General features: G+C 35.1%; 1 protein-coding gene across 29 annotated transcripts in view; it reads right to left on the reverse strand.

Annotated features, from left to right (window-relative positions):
• RIMS2 (regulating synaptic membrane exocytosis 2) overlaps nucleotides 1-24,505 on the reverse strand; it is a gene marked incomplete at its 5' end in the record, with an annotated part of 516,464 nt that overhangs the window by 162,964 nt on the left and 328,995 nt on the right. For all 29 annotated transcript variants that reach the window (XM_082015603.1, XM_082015596.1, XM_082015619.1 and 26 more), the window contains 2 exons: nucleotides 7,165-7,281; nucleotides 11,553-11,709. In XM_082015603.1, coding sequence (XP_081871729.1) covers nucleotides 7,165-7,281; nucleotides 11,553-11,709 — 274 coding nt within the window. The remainder of the gene's footprint in view (nucleotides 1-7,164; nucleotides 7,282-11,552; nucleotides 11,710-24,505) is intronic.

The following is a 24,505-nucleotide window of genomic DNA, read 5'->3' on the forward strand; positions in this document are numbered from 1 at the left end:
CTCCTGAGCACCCAGTCAATTTTCTGCTATTTGTTTCTTTATTAATAATACTTTTGTATTTAGCTTAAAATAAACTCTTTATGTTTTTATAAATATGCTAACAACACACCACCAAAAATGCCTATGACATACCTAATTCTCACTGTCCAAAACTGAAACATACACAACTTTCATTTGGCTAATAGCCAGCCTAAAACACTTAAAATCATAACATAACTAAGTCATAACGTAGTAAAATCACTAAGATCCGCATTTGCTTAAATGCAAAATGTTCCAGATCTGCACCTAAAATAAACCTGTCTTTTGAGCCGTTCACAGAAATCATGATCTCATATGTACGTGCAGATGGGAATGCTTGGAAGACCATTGGACAAGGTTTAGATTTAGCAGATTTTTTAAAAGACAAAAGAACTCCAAGATACCTTTTTTTTGGCAACTTTCATTTGGACTTATAGCCTTTTACCACACATTCCTTATTTGCTATGTTATAGTAGTTGATGGCAGAAGTATATCAAAAGATGGTATGGCAAAATGAAAATGTTAGCCTGCATCCTTACAGATTTCTGAAACATTACATATTTTGTTACAGATAGCATAGACAGAAAATTTGCAGCAGCAACTCACTTCACTTATGTTAAAATAATGAAGTTAGTCTGATAAGGCAATACAATAGGTTTTGCAATATGACCATTAATATACACATACATTCCCCCCACAAACACCCCTGCATCAGATGAAAGCAAAGTACTACTATTCTGACAAGAAGATTCCAGACATGTAAGCAAACATCATAAATTTCCTTTTTTAAAGTGAATAGAAAATGATGGCTTATAATTTTCTGATATTGCTTACCTATTTGCCCATTTCCCTACAGTTTCATAAAAATTCAGCGAACTATTAGGGTACCAAAACAGAGATCAGTGATTCAGTGACCAGTTAGATTGCCTAATTGGAAGTACTCAGTTTCCAGGAACAGGCTTGCCATCCTGGAACAGTCTCAGAAGCACACTTGAAAACATACACACATACACCGTGGCACACCTTTCTGTTCTTCTTACCGTGCAAGCGGAATTTAACCTGGTCTTTACTGCTTGGGGTATTTTACTCAACAGTAAAGATGAGGCATTAGAAGATAACCTATTCCTTTAAATTTTCATTCTCTGTGACCAGGTCTCGCCATTTGATTAACATTCAAGCTTCCCTATTAGAGTGGGAAGTTTTCTCCCAAGTATTTCTGTGAAAGGATCTGGCAATGTGAAAAAACAGGAATTAGCTTAATCAGACTGCAGAGTAAGAAATAGGTGGTTCTTTGGGATGAATAGTTGGAAATTTAGGGGAAAAAAGAGACACTGAAGGTGCTGGAAGGCAAAAGATACGCCTGGCATATGAAATTTAGGGTAAATACTATGGAAAGGAATTAAGGTAAAAATTGGGCCTGGGATCAAGTTAGGACTCCATGGCTGAGCACAGAATTAGTCAAGGGAAGAGAAGGCTAGAACAAGTAAAATTATGTGGCTTCAGGGAAAAGGTGTGCTATACTTCCTCACAGCAGCTTACTCATTCCAATGATGGTAAATAACTACTACAACTAGTTTTTCCAAAGTGAGGCCAGTGACATGGTTCTAAAAGTTTAGGTTCTCAACTGAACAAAGCAGGAGTCAATGTGCTCTGTGGTAGAATGTCTTCCATGTTGCTTCATAAACACGTGGGAAATCACACCTAAAATCTACATAAATAAAATCTGAAGTCAAGCTCTCAACCTTCAAAAAATGGCAAATGCCATTCAAGAATAAAACATTGCTTATATAATTTCCCCTGCTACATTTCTTAGAAAACATTAACAGTGTAATTTTATTTAATAGTTTAGTCTTTTTAAAGGTGATTACAAATTTTCTTTATGTATGAACATCAATAGTTTTTCCACCCATATTGATATGGATGCTGTTTGTCACATCAATTGTATAAAAATTCCTGCTTATCCCCTGGGATAGATTAAAACCTAGAAATATTCCAACTGATTGCAATGGACAGTTTGAAGATTTTAGCTGTGAAACAATAGTAGTTATCAGCAGAGAATTTGTGAACTGACACATATTCAATCAAGATGGCTTTCAGCAAGAAAATCGGTATGACGTTATCACAATGCTCTGTATAATGTACTTTAAGTCCTTGCTCCAGAGGTCATTAACACTGAAGTCTTTTATCAGAACTGCATTATTTATGTTAACATGGGCATTTTGTATGTGCATTTTATTCTGAGGAATGTATCTATGACTTTTTGTTGTTTGTTTTTTAATTCAGCTCAAAGGATCTGAATCATGAGTCCTTCCAGATGTAGCTACACTTGCAAGACTGCACTTCTCTTGCCACCTTCCTACTCCATCCATCCGTTGGAGGTTACCAGCCTTCAGCAGACGCATGGAGGCACAAGGTGGGTGGTGCAGATAATTGTGCAGTTTAACAGTGATGTTTTTAATTGCAATTGTAAGTGTAGATACACAAAATAATTAGGAAGTGCAATATACTATCAATACACATGGTAACATTTTGAAAGAACAAAAAGAACTTAAAGAAACGCTGCAATTATTATGATTTAAGTTGATGCATATCATTTTATAACATAGTTATAAGCAAATTTTCAGCAATTTACTTCTTTTACTTTACTGGGTATTTGAAGAAGCAGAGAAACAGTGACATTGCATACCAATATATGGGTATGTACCCATATGACATACACAGCTAAAAATTGACAATATTATCTCAGAATTTCCACATAAAGCATCAGCTACCTTTTATGCTCTACAATATCTTTATATCTGTAATATACATTTAAATGATCGTACTATAAAATGTGAACTAAATAATAAATGATTACTTAATTACATATTATTCAGCTGTATACTTAATAAAGAATATAAAAAAAAAATTGTTACATTTTCTGGTTTTCACTATGGTGCAATGTCTCAAAAAGCCCTTTTCCTAGTTTGACCTAATCTGGCACCTAGCTATTAACACGGCTGGATTAAGAGCCTGCTGTGTGAGATGACTTTTTGAAATTTAGAATTTGTACTGCTTTTGGGCACATGTAATTTTGTGTTAAATAATGGAAGCAGCTAATTAAATGGCACCTTATCTAACATGCAACAGACTCATGGTAGTGAATTATTTTGGTCTTCACCGGTTTGATTATAGTAACCAGAAATTTTGGCATTTACTTAAAGATGTTTAAAAAAAACACTTCTTTCAGCAGCATGAAACAAAGTGTTTAGCAAAAAGTCTGTATTAAAATGTGCAAATGAAATTATCTCTCAGTAATAGTGGTGTTATAGTCATGATAGTCCCAGCATACCAAGAGATCATCTCTGAAGTGATTTAAAGATAATGCAGAATATTTCATTAAATAATCATGGTTATGACTACCTCATTACTTTAACATAGTAGATAACAAATTTTGTTCTTTAGAATAGAAACTGTGCAATAGTCCTGATGAAGGGATAGTGGACCCAAAATTTAACTTGCTTTTTCTCTCTCGTTTTCTTGTACATGTCTAGCACAAAAACATTTACACTTTGGGAGTTTTCTCACATTTCCACTGACAGACTATTTGAGTTAGGCATTGTCTGAATGCTCTGGCCTACTATATCCATGCTAAATTCACCATTAGCAATTTCATGCCTCAGGGAGAGAACATCTAGGATAAAGAATATAGTTAGATGAATAGTTGCTAAATAGTGTCTAAGCTGGTTAGAGCTGTGGGCCTGAGTACAATTTCCTTAAGATGTCTTTGTGTTTGTTGTTAACTGCTGATATATCTTTCAGAAATTAATACACAGATACAGTTTTGGCAGATGTTTTGTTTTTGGAACTATGCTAAGATACTCATATTGTTCTATTGATAACTTAAATATAAAACTCTGAGGTCAAATCTGGCTGTTTCCAATATTTTCTTTAGCATTTGATTAGTTTCAGTTTCTGCAGTGAGGTGAAAAACTGCTTTAGAGTTTATTAAAACATGTCAAACCAAATTTTAGCAGGTTATCCCATTACAGATAAAAGGTTCTATGGAACTTGGGACTGTATTAGGTCATAAGCATTCATACTTCTTTTCATTACAAATTTAGTCTATTTCATAAAAGAGTGTGGGTACTTGCAAAAAAACTCCTCACATTTTGACAAAAATGAACTAGTACATCTATATTAAATATATAGGTAACAAATTAACTTGATTTCCCTCTTTGAGTTAGTAGTATACAGAATACAATTCTGACATTTTTGATAATACAGCAACAGATATAAATTGTAACTATAACTTTACCCTGCCAACAAAAGTCAGTATATAATTTGATAGCAACATTTCACATATTTAAAGGTCTGGTATTTGAAATTTAAATTATCTCAAATTAAATTTATGTCTTTCAGCTTTTTTTTTAAATAATATAATTTTCACTTCTAAGTATGCATTTAGTTTTGAAGGAGTGTTTACATTGCCATTAGGCTTGAGGTCATTAGACATTTTTGTATGTAGTTTCAACTAACTCCTTAGTACCATATACCTCAGAAAACTTTATGTTGAATTATCTAGAGAAGTGAGGAAAGAATTCTCTTACTCATATTCACAGCCATATTTTAACTTGGCAACTAAGCATGTCTACAAGAAGGCACTTTGAAAAAGACCCTTTTTTACAAACAAACAAGCTTGAAGGGATAAATAGACCATGGGAACAACAAACCATCAGAGCTGTGGAAAAACAGTGTGATTTTTTTTTCAGAGGTAAGTGTAGAATAAAACAAGGGTGGCAAGTAGAGAGATTATAAACTTATAAAGATGTTCAATTTTTCCACTTCTCCATACTGCATGCAGTTCCATCAGTTTTCAGAATCAATACCATTAAAGAGTTACTTTATGTACTTGTGTACACACCATTGTTTTTTATTACGTAACACAGACGGTTATCACAAATACTCACTAACAAAATTTGAAGTCTAATAATCTTTCCATTCATAAAACCACTGTAAAACCAATAATTAATATAAAACATGATAAATGTTTGGAAATAGTCTTTTTCTATTCTTTTGAGTGTTGCCTAAAACCAATATGCTTCAGAGACTGTATGTTGCAATAGAGGCATAACTAGTCAACAATGTGATTACAGAGGCAACCGCTCGTCATGGATAAACAGGAGAACTTTGGTGTGTGTTTTAGAAAATACAGATGACATATAAACCTATGGTCAGAGATTCAGAGCACACCTAACAAGTAAATATCTATTCATCTAGAATGGACATGAGAAAATTCTATAATCTCATTACCAACCACTTTCTGGCATTGTTTTTCTGACATAATCTAAAAAACGAATTCTCTTGCTCTAAGCCAAGCCAGTCCAGTAGAGGTTATTTGAAGTGATGGGGAAAGATTGTAGTGCTGTACTTCAGGACACCTTTCACTGCTATGCATTTATTTGGGAGGCAGCAAGCACACCCACGCAGTGAACAAACCCTGAAGCATTCCATAAGGCATACACAGGCTCAAAGGACAAGTTTAGATCCTATTTCAAAGATGACTAGTCTAAAAATCAACATAATATTATCCCAAAATCATTCTGTTCTTTGCTTTTAAGGAAACAGCTCAGAATCCTTAAGTTATTGCCTTCTGTATGAAAATCAGACAGCCTCACGAGCTAACTAAACAGCATTCTATTTTTCTATAAATCAAAGAGAAATATTAAGTAGTTTAATGCAAGAAAGAGGTTCATCTATGACCTATTATACTTATAATGAATACAGTTAACATTCGGGGTGATAACTACTTGGTTGCTTTTCAATATCTTCATTGTTTTGCCCATTTGACTTTTTTTGGACAAATTTAACAGATATGATTTTATTTTATTTTGGTAGTCTTTTTTCTAACTTAATTAGGAACAATTAATCGTAATTTTTTCTGAAGAATTTTGTCTTATATTCGTTACAATCATTGATCATCACATTAATGTTCTTTTAAGACCTATTCACTTTTTCTGTTCAATACTGCTAGCAAAAAGCCACTAATTTCTTAAATTCTTTGTATTACAGTTAACAACTCCAATTATGTGCTTTGATGTCACTTGAGGAATAAACTGTAATAATCATCTGTAAAAGTATTAACTTCGAATAGTAGTCACATAGCACTCAGTAAGATTACAAAATCTATCTGTATTATTCCTTGCTATATGCAATTATGAAATGGGACAGTATCTAGCAATCATGCCTGTGATTATAATATTCATGTTTTCAACTTGGTGTGTAAGAAGCTGCAAGATTTTCAAATTTAAAGGTAAAAAATGCTTTTTCTTTTGATTTTCTGACCTGAAGACAATGAGATGGGAAAGATCTTAGCTTTTTTTTTTAATGCCTTTTTTTAAAGACACTACCACAATTAATTCCATAAGTTAACTACATTAGTCAACTATTGTCTGCAGTTCTTTTTTATATCATTAAAATTCACAGAGGTTGCTACACCTCTGCTCACCCTTTGGGAAGTTCCATTAGGCAAAACATTATTCATGGTAAGATGTGCCTCTAAACACAGAAACCCCAGTTTCCTTCTAACACACATCACCATAACCTTTTTTTGGTTTGGTTTTTGTTTTTTGTTTCCTCCACAAAAATGGTTCATAAAGTTGAGAAAAGACAAATGCAGTGCTAGAATATACTTTTGTTATGTCTGTGAATCGCACAGTATCCAAAGGGAGCATTACATTAATGCAGAGCTGAAATGATCCATTTTATGCTTTTTTATTCAGCAGCAAGAATGACCAAATCTACTGTTAGATTTTTTTAAAGATATTCATCACTTAAAGAATTTATTAATATAGTACATAAAACTATTTTTTAAAAAAAAGGACAACTAAGCTAGTTGTCTTTTATACTGTACAACTTCTCATAGATTTTTCATATTCCCTCCTGGCAAAGATACACTAACTTGACAGTTTTGCCAGCCTTGTCTGCACTGTGTATTTTTTAATATATATCATGTAACCAGTGGATAAATTGGTTACACAAAGAGAAATGCTCATTTGTGGGGGTAGGTAAGTAATTTTGCTATTTATTTTAGTGAGCTACCACGCTGAAGTAATTCACGTTGATGAGTGTAGGCTACAGCTGTTTCTAATCCAGTCAGATATTTACCTCTCTCTGTCCGGGGAGTAGTGGTCATCTATTACACGGTGTCTATCCATTCGGTTCAGGGTATTGTAATGTGCAGGAGTAGATCGAGTCCCTCGTGGTCCCTGATCCACATTCCGACTATGGATAAAAGACATCAGATTCTGAGTTCTGGGTGTGCCTGGACCACATGGCCTCACTGGTTTGTACAGACAATTACTTGCAAGCATGATGGTAATGAGATGTGTTAACTGACCTGTCTTTTGTATACTTTTACTCTCACATAATTTTAAATCTCATGGTAAAAAAATTTTCTCCTACAGAAAAAGGTCTTAAGTCCATGCCATGGACAAGGTTTTTTTTTGTTTGTTTGTTTCAATGTTTACCTGTTCCAGAAATGAGAGGATAACTTTTTTTTTTAATTAAAAAGGTTAATTTAGAGAAAATTTCATTTATCTTTCCAGACCACTACCTTCAAAGAAAATTTCCTTTCTAGCTGAAACATACACTGTAATGATTTTCCATGAGCTCTTGAGTTTGGCTATACTATAAAGATGTAAACTGTAGTAAAACACAATGAGTACTTCTGGCTATTAGGGTAGAGTGCAGCCTGCTGAAAATATTGTCATCTGAATTAAATAACAGATGCTTGTTCTGCACTGGAAAGCTTATTCTGTAATCTCACTAGCTAGAATCTGAAAAGGACAGAACCGTTTAATTAGGTATAAGCAGTACACATAGTGCAGGCTTCGTTAAAGAGCACCAGTCACCTTTACAGTTTTGTACTATTTGAGACTGAAGCTTTGCCCATCAATTTCTTTACTCAGTTTAACCATTAATACCCACTGATACACACTAACTTCACTTCTTCTGTTCCGTAAAGCACATCAACAAGAATAGGAAGATAGAAAGACAACAGTTAACTGTAATAATTATTAGATAATTAAAACAGAATTGTTTGGTATAAATTTTAAAATAATATTTTGCATGCTTCCCTCCACACAAAATGAAATTTTGGACCAATAAATTCTTCTACCTCCTGTTGTTTCCTGCAGTCTTCCTTAATGTGGGCTCCATTATTTGTTTCACTTTTATACCGTTCAGATCCCTTGTCCTTCCTTGTCACTTCGTCTGCACTTTTGGTACCTGTCATCCTTATCCTTTGTCATTTGCCAGTCCCTGATTAGTGTTATTAACATGCTGCTGCCATGATGTTGATTATTTCTGCATGTAAGTGCTATGAAGATGTTGCACTACACAAACTTTTGCCTACAGCTCCACTCCATTTCTCATAAAGCACTTCTCCACTCTGGCTTTCATGAAGCCAAATACAAAGTTTAGTCTGGCTAATATACTTTATATTTGCCATAATAAAAGTGAGTATAATTCTTCTACCTTCCACTCTACAAATCTTCCCTGCAACTTTTTCTCTGTATGTGTCTTAACTACCTTAGTTATACCAAAATGATAGAAAATACAGCATAGCCTTTACCGTGCCATTGGACTCTTTCATACATATTTGTACTCTAAAACGGATGTTGACAGGGCTCCTCTGCTGTTCTTTGTTAACTTTTTTAGCTTTCCCAACAACCAATTCTCATTCCTCCTTTCTGAACTCTAGTTTCTGTCTGATCCTTTTCCTCAGGGTCTCTCTTTTCGTTCAGGTTTAAAAAAAAAAGCCAAACCTTGTCTTTGGTTTTCCCTCTCTATAGTATTATCGTCTTATTTTACTCATCTCTTTTTTTGACTTAAAAATTTAAGCTTTCTCAAGCTATCATTTCTTTGCAAAACTTCCCAAAGATCTGACCTTTGCTGTCTGCCCACACAGTCAAAACTCCTGCCTAAACTCTAAACCATCCTGTCTGCTCAAATCACTTTCACTAAGATTGTTTTATTGGCTTATTGTTCTAAATGAATAATTTCTTCTTTAAATTTCTGTATTATACCACATTCTGATTTCATGCTGCTTTTTAACATCCTACACAACTGTATTTCTTGTACTTCAAAGTGTCACTGCTATTTCAGTTCTGTTTCATTCTGCTAAGGATGCCTTTGTCAGCCAGATTTACTATTTAACAGGAAGCTACATACTTCCTCCAATGAAACTTGATCTATAAGAAAAGTTGGTTTCACAACGTATGTCTTCACTCCTTTGGAACTTTCTTGCAGCTGACAGAACATGTACGGAGCAACCAGATAACAGGTAAGCAGATCTAATTGCAGCTGGCAGGGAATTGATGGTAGGGAATAATGAGCATCCTACTAGATTTACCACAGCATTTCAGCCTAGCCACTTTCTGTAGTCACATTCATCTTGCTTTTTCAAATGCACAGTCTTAGAAAAAGCTAAACATGATGTTGTCCTGTGCCTGCCACAGTCTAAAGTCCATTCTGATCTACAGAGGGGATAACAGTCCATTACATATATTAGCTGAAAACATTACAGGAAGAGTAACAATTTCTTGTCAGATACTACGCAATGTGTCTCTAGTGGAGTTTATTAACAAAGTCCAATAGAAGGACTGAGGACTGCAAAATGGCTTCTAAGATGTAACTGCAACTTGCACTTCTATGTCCCAAGAGCTCCTGCCTGCAGAGGCATCAATCAGTAATTGAGAGATCTCTGAGCATGCAGCAAACTTACTGCAGTTAGAACATGTCTATAGCAGCACACGTATAACAAACTCAGCTAAACATGGTGCAAATGTGATTAACAATGCTTATAGATTTGCCAAGTACATCTGGATTTTTATTAGAATTAAAAAAGGTACTTATTTCTGTAACCCAAGGATTATGTTTCTTTTCTACAAACTCTCAAGTTCTGGCAACCCAATTCTCTGGGCTTGACAAGTCCTCAAAGAAACAATTTTGTGTGTGGCCAGGGAAATATTACATAAATAATGTATTTGATTTTGACATTGTAGGAAACAGTTGAAACATTTTTCTCTGCAAGTTCAAAATTATGTTTAAAAATTTAGCTTTAGGAAAGTCAGGAAGCAAGAAACATTTCATACACATAAAGAAATGCAAAACTACAAGAAAATGAAAAGGTTTTTCAATGGTGTTTGTTAGACAAGTGTTAATTACTACCTTGGGTAAAAGTTCTGCCCAAAATGCACATAGCATGAACCCACACACAAAAACACAAACACACACAGAGAAAAAGATTTTGCTCAGATTTATGTCAATACCCAGGACAAATAACCTAAGGGGATTTAGCATAAGCAATTACTTAGACTGAAATCACTATAGTAGAAATTAGAATAGGCCCCTCTGTGTCTACTGTTTATGTCTCATTTAAAGTCAGGCTGTGTTTACATACGGTTTTAGATTTCAAGTAGAAATTTGCAGCTTCTGCCTGTTAGATGTCTGTGATGATATGGGATCATTTGAGACCCTAATACCTCACTAATGCAAAAGGATATCATTTAGTCTGTATCTGTTAGAGGAAATGGCAAGTAAACACATAAGTAAGAGAAAATGATGTCAAAAGAATTTTAAGCTAACAAAAAAGAACAAAGATAACAGAAAGGAAAGCAGAACACAGGAGAATCAGAATGGCTTTAGAAGAACCACATACACACGTGTACCTGACAGGAAATATTGGATACCAGATATTCAGTATTAAATGGAAATTGTGAACATCATGGGCAAAGAAAATAACTTCCTCTTTTATTCCAGCTGAATTACTCCAGCTGGAAACCTACCCATAGTTTGTGACAAAAATGCTGGAAAAAGGCTTCATTCACCTTTACATCTATCCTTCTGCTTCCTCTTAAGGAAGCTTATCCATGCAGGAAAATTCTTAATTCTGGCTTAAACAGTATATTCAGTCAATTAGTAGTCATTACCCAAAATGGCTAGCTTGTGGAAGAGATGTTCTGATCTTTGTTGCACAATATAAATAGTTATCAGGGGCCTTCAAAGATCAGATGTTGACATTTTTCAGTATAAAACTGTATGTGTGTCAATTTATTCTTGATGCTTTAAAAGTTTGAAAAAAATAGTAGAAAGAAAGCTACTACTGGCAGGAAGTAAGGCTCTCCCTGGACCCTAATTCTACACAGACAAAAGGGTTGAAAACAGCCACTGTCAAATGAAGGCTAAGAGAATGTCAAATCATCACATGCTATAAAACATGTCACCTTCTAAACAGCTCTTGAAAATGAAAATCTGGAGAAATATTTTTCTTTCCTTAGATTGGAATGTACTGATTTTGATGAAAAGTAAGACAAAATTAGGTGAATTTTTGCACATCAGTATACTGTAAGAAAAATCATTATTTCCTTTACATAATTTCAGAAGATCTAACGAATTCATTGTTATTTTGAAAGTCTGAAGATTGTTTACAGTATTGTTACAGGATCAATACCACTTAAATGTATATACCTGCTAGTTAAATAACAGTTTACCTTTGTGGGGGAGGGACACTGGGAGACCACGATCTAGTCCGTCCTATACTATCTCCACGATGAGGGGACCCTGATCGAGAGCAATGATTGGATGACATAACTTGTTCTGGCACTGATAACGTTGAACTTTGAAGATCTCTCCCATTATGTCGATAATCTAAAAAGAAATGCAAATATTCAATGAATCTGAAATTGCATTTTTTAATTTCCTACCATAGGAGTTAGTCGTTAGTAGCATGATAAAAGATGGAATTTTTTCAAGACTGTTATCATGTCATCCTCCTGGTTTTTTGTAATAAAAAATACATGTAGAAAGTTGATTTTTGTTGTTATGCTTAATTTAAGTACAGCTATAGTTCCTATAGTCATAATCTAAAGGTATAGAAACAAATTGACATGCACCAAACTGGGGATTTATAATAATCAAAATATCCACATTTACCATTTATTTCTGGTGAATATGATGTATTAATAATAAAACTAATAAAACTGACTTTTTTCCTTAGAAAAACATACAAAATTGATTATTGCATTTTCTAATTAAAATTTTATTATAATGATTGTCTATAATATACTTCAAACAGAAATGTCCACAGTTAAACACTATTCCAAAGTGCAGTTTAGAAATTTGGGGTACAAAACTACTATGGGGTTAAATATAGAGTTCAAGAAAGATTTGTATTTCAGTAACAATTAACGTAACAATGACTCAATGACATCAGATTTCACTCATGGGTCTGAATTTAAAGAACATGATTCCTTCACAAATATACGAGCTAAGGCCATGAAGACACCTGCTTACATCCTGGAGCTAATCTTGAATCAGGATAGCAGAAGGCATAAACAGTCTAAGCAAAAGCCTTCCCAGTCAAAATAGCTTAAAAGGCTACCACATGTACATCTTACGTAAGCTTTTAAGAAAAATCTTTTTAAAAAGCTGGATGTATTAAAGTGACTGTCTGCATCTAATTGTAAAAGGTGAATTCACTGTCCCTGGGTATAATACTCTCTGTGAAAAAAAGATGGCAGATACAGAGCAGTTTCAAAGAAGTTTTCCACAAATTTTGTGAGGATCAAATTAATATACGATGACAAGAAATCGAAGAATTGCAAATCTTAATCTGTTGATAATGTTTTACAGAAACAGGTTTTCAAACAGCTCCTAGTGGCTACGACAACTGATACAATGGGCTTTTTGTTCTGATGACAGTAACCAAGTAAAGAATATTCCATACAATCACGGAATCATTTGCGTTGGAAGGGACCTTTAAAGGTCATCTAGTCTAACCCGCCTGCAATGAGCAGGGACATGTTCCAACAGATCAGGTTGCTCAGAGCTCCGTCCAACCTGATCTTGAATGTTTCCAGGGATGGGGCATTTACCACCTCTCTGGGCAACCTGTGCCAGGGTTCCACCACCCTCATTGGGAAAAATTTCTTTCTTATGTCTATTCTAAATCTCCCCTCTAGTAGAGAAGTTTTAGTTTAAAGCCATTACCCCTTGTCCTATTGCAACAGGTCCTGCTAAAAAGTCTGTCTCCATCTTTCTTAGAAGCCCCCTTTAAGTACTGGAAGTTTGCAAGAAGGTCTCCCTAAAGTCTTCTCTTCTCCAGACTGATCAAACACAACTCTCAGACTTTATGCACAGGAAAGGTGTTCCATCCCTCTGATCATTTTTGTGGCCAAACCAACTCCAACAGGTCCATGTCTTTCCCGTGCCAAGGGCTCCAGAGCTGGACGCAGGACTCCAGGTGGGGTCTCACCAGAGCAGAGTAGAGGGGCAGAATCCCCTCCCTTGACCTGCTGGCCACACTTCTTTGGATGCAGCCCAGGATACGCTTGACCTTCTGGGCTGCGAGTGCACATTGCTGGCTCATGTCCAGCTTTTCAACCACCAGTATCCCCAAGTCCTTCTCATCAGGGTTGCTCTTGATCCCTTCATCCCCCAGCCTGTATTGATACTGGGGGTTGCCCTCGGTATTTCAAGAGATCCACCTGGCACTGGAAAAATTCTGGTTCATAAAACTGTAATTCTTTTCCCACGAGAATCTTACAAGAGTCCAAGAGTATTTGGTCTTCTACTCCAGATTGTTCATAGTTTTCTTCCTGGAAAATGTTTGGTAAGCACCTAAGCAAAATCTCATTAATTCAGTCCATTTTATGGTTCCGAGAATGTTCAATAGTTCCAACCGGGTATTCATATTAATTGTATGGCCTTAGGACCAAGGATATATATGAACCACTCTAATTCATAAATAACTTCTTCCTCCTAGGTTTAGGTGTAAGCTGCTTTGTGTGTGTGTATGTGTGTACTTAAAGTGGGAAAAACAGCACATCAGCATTACATTACATTAATATAATGATGTTGAGGATCAGATACTCTCTCCTCACTTCAAAGCAATCGCTACATGTAGTTTCAGGTGAGAGTCAGTAATGAACTACAGACTTTTATCCCATCTGTGAAGTACACTTATTAGCATACACACTGATAAAGCATATAAGGACCAGTGCAACATAGTTGTGGGTGAAATCAACAGACGGGGTGAATTTTATGTTTGACCTGTGAAGAGCTTTGTAGGCCACTATCTGCTACCACAGAGAGCGAAAGAGCTATAAGCAATTCTGAGAGTTAAGACCACAAGTGAGAGCTCTGCAGACTGTTTCTGGATAGACTTGAAGTTATTTTCTTTGTTCTTAAGTGTTATCTTTTATATTTTACTGATTTTAGTTTATCGTACATATCACTAAGACAACAAGCTATGTGTTTCACCGAACTCATTAAAAGGCATTGTGTACAGAGTAAGAAGTGTTCTGAAACAACCAGCAGTTGTTTATGCTATAATATCATACCATATACTTAAATAAAACAATACCTCAAATCCATATTTTCTGCAGAGAAGCCCAACTGAAATTGGGATAATTTAGAAAGGCTTTGTTTTTTACTATGACAATAGGTGATTAATTGCCAATGGCATCCCTACAATGCAAACCACATCTTTTCTAATTTCACAGCGAACAACTTATTCCAACAATGTTTAATATTTTCATTAAAAACTGATAAATCTAGAAAATGGCTTATCAGTTATTTTTGCTTGTTACATTAATTCAAAAGTATCCTGAATACAACAAGAAATAAACAAATTTCTAAAGATAGTCTTAAAGTGGTGGAAAGGTTTTAATCTTTAAAAGACAAATTGATACAGTTGAGGAAAATAGAAAGTTATCTCCAAGAAGTCATAATCTTAAAACATAGGTGAATAGCAAGTTAGTATGAGCTTATATATAATGAAATAAAAACCATGATTTGCTGTACAAGTACACATGACAGAATATTTTCTATTATTAACCTAAATATCCAAAGTCATGTCAGTTTTGGCAAGTTAATGTAGCGCTCTGCCTTATTTCACACTACATATTTTCACTAGCTAGTAGTCAAAGCAACATCAAATGCTATCTCGTACTGAAAATAACCACATCAGACTTTCACAGAACATAGCTTTCTGTGAACATCTGTAGATTTAGTACTTTCATTTTTTTCAAGAATGTCCATCTTATAAATTGCAATACCAGAAAATATTAACATGTGTTTAATGTGGAGAGAAAGGAGTTTAGGGATAAATCCAGCAAGGTTCTTAGGTTTCTTGAGTATAGTCGTTATCATGCCAACACAGAACAAAATCTAAACTGTAAAGGAGAATATTTAAGCTGTATGAATGCATGAGGAAAATCAGAAATTTCAGAAAAATGACCCAAAAAACTACGTGCTGTTAACACAGCCATGTAGATACAGATCACTGAACATGCCATGTTTTGAACTTCATTGCCAAAATCAAGGATGCAAGGAGGGTGCTTCCATCCTCTCAGGATCCAAAGCCCTGCATTTTCTTACATAATGACATTTCTGACATAATGTATCTTAGAATATTTTTTAAAAGAATTGAATAGGGATAAGGTGAAAACTGTTTTTTATTTCCTGGGAATCTAAGAAAACTGCTAGGCTTATGTAGGAACTGAGTACTCACTCAGACTATGCCAGGTCAGAGAAACACATTGAGAGAAAAAAAGTATAATCATGTACAAAATTTTCAGATCCAAAAGATAAGAGCTTAGCAAATTTCTTGATCAGTTTTGGACTTAAGCAAATCTGCGTAAAGCCGTCTTTGGTAGATCAACTTGTTCAGAATTACAGTATCTGTCTTAAAGGCACTTGGTCCCAGTATATCACAGTTTAATGATTCATTGGTCCTCAAGTCTTTATATTTTAAAAACAAGCTTTCCATACTTATAATAGTGGAGAGATTTTTTGAAGTATTAGTTTTTTATTTAAAAATATCAGATTTCCAAGCTTCAGGGCCAGTGTAATATTTATTTTACTTTCTGAACCTCGAAATCAGAATAATAAACTTAAAAGTATAGTTAATTGTATCTTTTCTTTTTTAACATGTGACCACTACTGTTCTAGAATGAAAGAGCTGCCTGTGCTTGAATCACAGAGATAGCACATGTGTGCCCAGCCAGTGGGACCTACCATGTCTTTATGCTACCTGTGCACTGATTTTTTTTTCTCCAGCTGAAACCAGATGAAAAAGATGGCACGTACTAGACTCTACCTTGAGACTTCAACTGGTATGGGATTTCAACCCAAAATTTGGAAAGTATAAGAAACCAGCTTGGATATAGTGGGATATGGCTGGAATATAAAAAGTACCTAAGAAGTTGTTTAAGAATGAACGTCACAGATAAAGTACATTGAGACTCTGCTGATACCAAAATAATTGATTCAATCATCTTTCACTTGTTTATTCTTTCATTGAATTTCAATGCCTTTTGTTGCAACTACTATCTATCAAATAAAATACCTATGTATATAAGAAATTTGTGCCGTTCATTGACACATGAGCTTCAGGGGAAAGACAAGCAATCTGTGCTTACCTTGCAGCCACAAGAGACGTAGAGAGAGCAATGGGCCAGCTCTTCAGTTACAAAGCTTCAGGAAGATGAGAGTAATACAAAGCTTACGCGGGAGGCTTAATAACATGCCTAGCACAAACCTGTACACCTCAGAAGTGGCCAACACTGTAATACGTTTAGCAATCAACGCTTGAGTTCTTCCAAACCCCAAACAGGCTTTAAAGCTGCTATTGATGATTCATTAACCATGGGATATGAAGTGGTAACTTTGGTACTCCTAACCTGAGAACTTAATTCTCTCTAGAATGTGACTGGCTTTGCTTGACCAGGAGTTTAAACATTCATGTCTCTCAAGACAGGTGACATTCTCAATTGAAAAAGTTATGATTTAACTTCCAATTTCAAAAATATTCCATGTCCTGGAAATAAGGTTAGAGAAAGAAAATAGAAATATTTTCTTGCAGAAAGAAATTATAGACAGTAAAAACAGGTCATAAGTGCAACTTGACCCAAGGAGCTGCTATTGAGCAAAGCAGTTAGTTATTTATGGCAGTAGTAAAAATAGGATAAACATTGGAATCTGCTTGCAGCTATAAATATTAAGTCATTACCATAGAATCAAAGGCTCTGTAACTATAGTAAGCCTCTTAAATCAACATACAGAGCACAGAAAACCTGATAATCAGTATAGAGATAATCAGCGATAAACAACCGTGAGCTGCACACACTTAAAATATGGGCACATGACAAAGATATCTGCAATGCCACCACCAATTTCTTTTCATGGGAGGCTTTCATTAAAAACTATAACACACATCAGATGAGCGATTTTACAAGGCACACTAAATACAGCTTTCTCTGAGCTGAAGTTTAATTTTATCTGTTTTAAGAGAGAATATTAATACATTTGTAAAGTATTCATCCACACACTGTGGCCCTACTGGCTAACATTATGCTATGCAGGTTACATGTTCAGTAAATACTAGTATTAATGAGTTGTTATCAAATTATGTAGCTTTGAGGCACAAAATTACAGAAAATCACAAACCTCCAAATATGAGGTTCACATCAACAGCACTAAAATAAACCTAAAAAAAGGCAACTGAAAAGTACTAATGAAGCTTTTAATTTAGATGTCTTATTGCTTCATTGACTTGAGAGAAAATCTTTGTATGAAAATTGTTCTAGAAAAGCAGTATTAGAATTGCTGTTCATCACAGGCAAAATAATTGACTTGTTTCAGACACTGATGCTAAGTGGCATTTTCTCCAGTTTAACATCTGTATTTGATTGAGGCATCAAGCTTTCTCTTTATCACATATTTAGTTTTTAACACTCACTGTGGTTGGGCTTAGAACAAGGACTAATTAAAAACAATTATATAATCAAATTGTCAGAAATGCTTAACCTATCGAGATTTCACACATGGGTACTTTGGAGATATTTCAGGTTTATTATACAAATGTGCTCAGCTTTTATGGTGATCTAAATGCAGAATTCTGATGGCCTCTGAAAAAGTGCTGACAGTAACTGATCAACTAAATTGAATTATTAATATCTGAATACTCTATAAATTGAAGATACATTATGCATGGGTTTGGGGATTTTTTTGCATCAAAATATTATTCTACAAATATAGGAAGAATTAATATATAGTGAAAGGAACCAAAAAACATTACAGTAGGAACAATTGTTTACTTGCCACATAGTGACTCAGTTCCTCACGAGGTGTTTTTAATTCTGATGCACTAATGGTATGTATGGGCCCATTACACCTGAGACTTTGATCATTAATGTGTATGAAGAGCTTTCCTACACAGTAATAAACCAGAGCTTGCTGAGTTTTCAGTGCTGTCCCTACACACAGTGTGACATACAGAGCCTGAAAAAAACACAGTTACTCTACAGATAAAGTTTAAGTATTATTTAAGTACTCATCTATGTATATTTTCTGCTATCCAGCAAGTCCCACAAATTAATCTCTTCCTGACATTGTCAGCTGGAATTTATCAGCCCTTTCGTGGAGCATTTCCGTCACAGAAGACCTTGTCATCACATTTATAACTCATCCCAACCAGGCTTCCTTTTATGCGAGAAGTATCCATAAAGAGAGTCTCTGATAGGAATGCAACTTCCTTGCAGCTTTCCATTATCTATTAGATGCCTCTGTCACTCTGTAGATATTAGGACTGTGGTAGAACATTAACTAACACGCTGAATTCATATTTGCTTAACTTTACTCAAATAAGATAATGCTACTGATAACTACTGATAATCTGCAAATAAAATTTGAATTTATTTACACCTTTACTTTCAAAGTTGAGTGATACAGCTTATATTTAAAAATATAAAACTAGTTTTTTTAAAAACTGTATTAATTGAGAATATTTGGATGTTTGAAGACAAGGATATTTTGTCAGCTGAGAAATTATGCTAGAAAAATTTTTTTAAATGGTAGAAATATTACTAAACTTTACCTTTGATGCATTAAAAAGTGAAACTAAAAATATAAGGAAAAGGTTGAAGAATCATAATTAAAATTCCTGTGTTAAGAGCTGCAGGTGTAAAACTGTAAATAACATTCAACTCACTTGTTTAAAAACAAGTAAAATGGTTAAAGACCCTTTGACTTAAAGGGTATGTATAAGGACTATTTCAACATTGCTTGAATTTCACTTCCAATTCTGGGGAGAATTTTCAAGACACACTGAGCTATTTTTTACTCAAGGAAGAACCTACGAAGAACAGATTTTAGAGTAGGGGAATGGGAATCAGCATATAAAAGAAAAAGTTTATCAATGTTTATGTGTGTAGTTACTGGGCTATGGGAGCACTATAGACTCCCATTTAGGGCTAGCTGGTGACCTAAAATTAAATCCATTATTTTAGTAAGGGTAGAAGACATCCACTCTATGTACTAATGCTGTAAGATGTCTTTTAATAAGCAGTTGATTTCAAGCTGTTACTGAAGTATTTGTGTGTTCTGTATTTGCTTTGAGCAGCAATTATCAACAGCATTCAGCTATAAAAATTCAGATCACACTATCAGCAAGTAGAGAGAAGGTCTTTTGTTTCCTCTGCAGGGAAGGCTGAAACATGACAGTGAAAGAATTCTTTTGAACAGAGGACTCCTCAGGTGTTTTGAGAAGTGCAGCAAAAATGAGTAATTGCTTTTCATTCTTCTTCAAAGTTATAATAATTTTTTGTTAAGTTCAGTAAGAATTTCTTTACTGGTTATTACTGGTTTTGCTAATCTACTTGGCTCTAACCATCCTCTGAGTAAATGTCTTATTTGTATTCGTATTTTGCTCCTGAAACTTTTTGCTATATTTTGCATAATGAGAAAGACTCATAAACGTTTTTCTTCTCAAAGCTGGAGACTGCATTATTTTCCTTGGAAAAGCTCTTCTCTACAGAGACTTGCAATGAAGCCTATGCAGAATTCATTGCTTTACATTCTTCCAGGATCCGTCTGTTGAACCATGTCTCAGATTACAAGTGTCTCATCAAATGACGTAGTGCAGATGAGATATTGCTGTAGAACTGAATTTTAAACATTAATATCTCACTTAATATTTAAGTCTTACCACAATGATAGGTGAGAATTTTTATGATTAAATGCTCTTGACAATATATGTCTCTGTTCATAAAGTTAGACTCATTAGGTTACTTATACTCAGTAGGTTACAGAAGGCTCAACATACACTATGAGGAAGTGGCTGGGAAGATAACTATTTAGAAATTCCATATTCATTGAACTTCATTAACTGTAATGCCCATTGAACTTTGGTCAATAGAAAGAAAAAAAAACCCCAAACCTTGCTTTTCGTTGAATTGTATTTAGTATTATGATAATTTAAATGGTGTTTTGTAAAGTGCTCTGGAATTGTTCTAAAATCAATATAAAAATACTGCATTACTTTCATCAATGAGCATATGTAAGAGCATTCTAAGGGGCATGTGAAAATGCTGATGTGCTCCCACACAGAACTGCGGATGACAGAAAACTTTATGGGGACCAATGTTTAGTGTTCAGGACAGCAAAATGAATGCTTTAAATGGTAATGTACAAGCAATCTAAAAGGCAAAACCAGAACTGCTAGTGCTTCTCCTTCTGCTATCCTGTGCTAAGGTTAAATCCATCAGAGATGAGATTCAATAGAAATTATCTTCTAGTATTTTTGATCCCAAGATGAAATGAATGTATATGTATGTGCATATGAAGAGATCTATTTTTAAATCTTGTCAAAAATCACTTTTGTATACTTGTTTAAATACATAAGATGTTATAACTCTTTCTGACAGTAGTTGGCACAGAATATACAGATAGCCAGAAAAAAAGACATTGAATTTTTTCAATTGGTTTAACATTATTTTCTTAAAAGCCTTTCTTGTTGACAGAAACAACAGTCTCTTTAATAAGACTGAAATTCGTTAAGTTTGTCTGAGCATGGTAAGATGCAAGCCACCAGAAGTGGTAGCTTTTATGAATCATTTTTCCAAGAGATGTTTGAACTTTTTGTAAAAATTAAAGAATTGTATAGGAAACAGACGTAATTTAAGCGTTTTATCATCAGGACATTAAATTGGTGGATCAAAAATACCATTCCAGTGATAAACAGCAACTGCAGATATACTAAAAAAAGATGATGATCAAGGAACTGTAGCTTATAAAATTCCCTCTGTTTCAGCAAATACGGTCTAATACAATCTTGCTTACAGATGCACATTAAGAAAGATGTTCCATTCTTGCGTTTCTACCTATCACCAGCTTATCCACAGACAAAGTCAACTGACCTTATGGGACCAATACCAGAGAAGCTATATAAAAGGTGTTATGGAGAAAGAGAAAATCAGGAACATGACAAAGCCAGACAGCATATATCTTTCAATGAACTATAAATACATACATAATGAGATCAAGGAAGATCCATGGTTTTCATAGAATCATAGAATGGTTTGGGTTGGAAGGGACCTTTAAAGGTCATCTAGTCCACTGTTCTGAATAAAAATAATTTTAAAGGAATCAAAAGAGAATTCTTATTCTTCTTAAAGGTTTCTGGAGTTTATTTTGCAGGTCCAATACTTTGAGTAAGCATTAATTTTATGGAAAGGATCAGTGAGAGTACCCGACAGTTGTTAGTAAACATACTTGATGTGATACAGTATTTATATGGCAGAAGGAAAAAGAGCAAACTGAAGTGTCATGTTAAATAAAATGTGAAAATACAAAATGAAAGAACTAGGGTAAGTAAGAAAGAAAGAAAACAAAGAGAGACAAATTACTAAAGTATTACATTTCATGCAAAGAAGGCATATATTTAAACCAAGATTGTGATCAGTCTGCAAATGAATAGAAGAACCTTAAACGAGAGGAGGATGTAGATGATACGACAAGACAAGGATAAATCAAAAGGCTTGCAAACATAGTGACAGCAGCACAAAAAAGAAAGGCAATAAATAAATATTTCAAAACCAAAAGAACATCAACCTTTCCCACCCACACAGCCAGCCTGAATTAAAATGCAACTAAGGTGTAGAACTGTCAGCAGAAATACAAAAGCTAAAACGTCCTAAAGGAACTTAAAGGTACATCAAAAATTCAGGTAAGGGAAGTAGACTCATTCACTGGAGTGTAAAGACTACTAATTTTCCAAGGAGTTGTCAAAAGAAGAGTTAAACAATCTATTTCCTCTAAAAAGGCAAGCTAACACAGGGCAGATTTTAATGAGCATTTTTACAGTCTTCACATAAACAATACAAAATGCAATAATAGAAAACAGATAAAGAAAATCAGTCCCTTAAGCAGGATTTTCAAAAGAGAATTGATAATACGGCTAGAAAAATAAGACTTCAGTAGTACTGGAGAATGTACAGTCATTCAATATACAGCATTAGAAAATGAAATGTCATAGGTGTGTGAGAAGAAGAAGAAAATTAGAAGCAGATGCACTATCTATTTTATTTAAAAGTCAGCCATCAGAAATAACATAGGAAAAATTTAAAAGGCTTAATTAATTTGTTTAAAATATTGTATGGAGTAAAGAAAAAAGTAAATAATAAAATTGTAAATCCAGGTGTTTTGCAAGAGTCTCACTGATGGCAAAACTGCAAAACTCGTTACCTTTTTCCAGGACAATAGAAAGATTTCAGTTTCAAAATGGCACCATACTGGGCACTCTAGACATATACCCATCAACCCCCTTTCTTCCTCCCTTATTTATTAAACTCCAAAGTTACGTTGATACATTTCTAATTTAACTGACCAAGAGGAATATGAAAGTCCTTTCCTTTGGGAGGACAGACAATCTTAAAACCTTAGTGACTACTAAGCACATACAGAAAGCTAACCAACCGAAGACTGAAAGTCCAGTAAGTAGGAACAAGGAACTTCTGAGGATCACTGCCTCCCTGGTTCCAATACTTCACACCTCTCTGGCTACATATCCTTCCTGGCTCCTGACTGCAGTAAAGCAAACGGAGGAGTGAGAATATGCCCTAAATTTTCCTGAATACCTTTCTAATTAATCTGAAAACTGAACCTATTACTGTTTGAAGATAAATGATTTAAGGAAGATAGAAAATTTAGCATTCATTCAGTCTGTCTCTGGTAAATTTGCTGGAACTTTAGAGTAGAGCAAAATTTGAGCAGAGTTAACAAAAATCTGAATGCTTATACAGAAAAGGTAAAAAATATTCATTTGGGATAGAATAAGTTCTACTGTGGAATACCTGCAAGGTTAGATTGTTCCAACATGAACAAGGTCAACTTGTGCTTAATAATGTCTGCTCTCTAGATATTCCAGTAGGACACCTACAGTGAACCACAGCCTATAAACATGCTAACAGAATGAGTTGCCCTGTTTGTACTGCAAAGTCTGTATAATATTTTGTTAGTTAAAAAAGGGCTGCTTGATAAAATTTACATGCTAGTTAATAAAAAAATCCATTATCCCATTTTCCCAGCAAGCACAAGACCTACGGCAAGGGAATAGCAACATAGCAAGGTCAAAAATTAAGCAGAGCCTAAGGGGTAACTGTGAAATACCTGGAAATACAGGGATGACTACGCAGACAACAGAGAAATGTATCTGAGCTCAGTCAGACTGGTAACAGTTTTTAAGACAGGATTGCACAAACCCAAGTAATAAGGTAGCTCACCAAATGTTTGGATTCATCAATACTTGGCTGCATCCCATCCTGCAATATCCAGGATTGCCTGTTTTACCTCCTTCTTTTCCTCTACCCCTAGGCTAAGGGGGTAGCCTGCCAGCAGCATGTAGTATGGTTGGTGTAAAAGCTGCACATATGCTGCCAGGTGTCTGTGTGAACATGTTTTGACCCACCAGCTGATCATGGTCTTACAGCTGCTGCATTAGACCAGCCAGCATATACTGCTCCACCTTTCACAGAATCGCAGAATCATTAAGGTTGGAAAAGACCTTTAAGATCATCAAGTCCAACCATCAATCCAACACCAGCATGCCCACTAAACCATGTCCTGAAGTGCCACGTCTACACATTTTTTGAACACTTCCAGTGATGGTGACTCCACCACCTCCCTGGGCAGCCTGTTCCAATGCTTGACAACCCTTTCCGTGTAGGAATTTTTCCTAATATCCAGTCTAAACCTCCCCTGGTGCAACTTGAGGCCATTTCCTCTTGTCCTATCACTAGTTACTTGGGAGAAGAGACCAACACCCACCTCACCACAACCCCCTTTCAGGTAGCTGTAGAGACTGTCAGCCTCCTTTTCTCCAGACTGAACAGCCCCAGTTCCCTCAGCCGCTTCTCATAAGACTTGTGCTCCAGACCCCTCACCAGCTTCGTTGCCCTTCTCTGGACACGCTCCAGCACCTCAGTGTCCTTCTTGTAGTGAGGGGCAGGTACATAAATCACTACATACGTACACTTCAGCTAGACATGACCCAAGGGAAACAGAAACTGTCCAACACAGAATCCCCTGAGTGGGTTGAAAAACTCAGTAGAGCAGTAGGGTAACAGAGTACACACCGAGCTGAACATGGCCATCAGTACTTGTT

Source organism: Phaethon aethereus, assembly GCF_964289735.1.
Source record: "Phaethon aethereus genome assembly, chromosome: 2".
NCBI classification, from domain to species: domain Eukaryota; kingdom Metazoa; phylum Chordata; class Aves; order Phaethontiformes; family Phaethontidae; genus Phaethon; species Phaethon aethereus.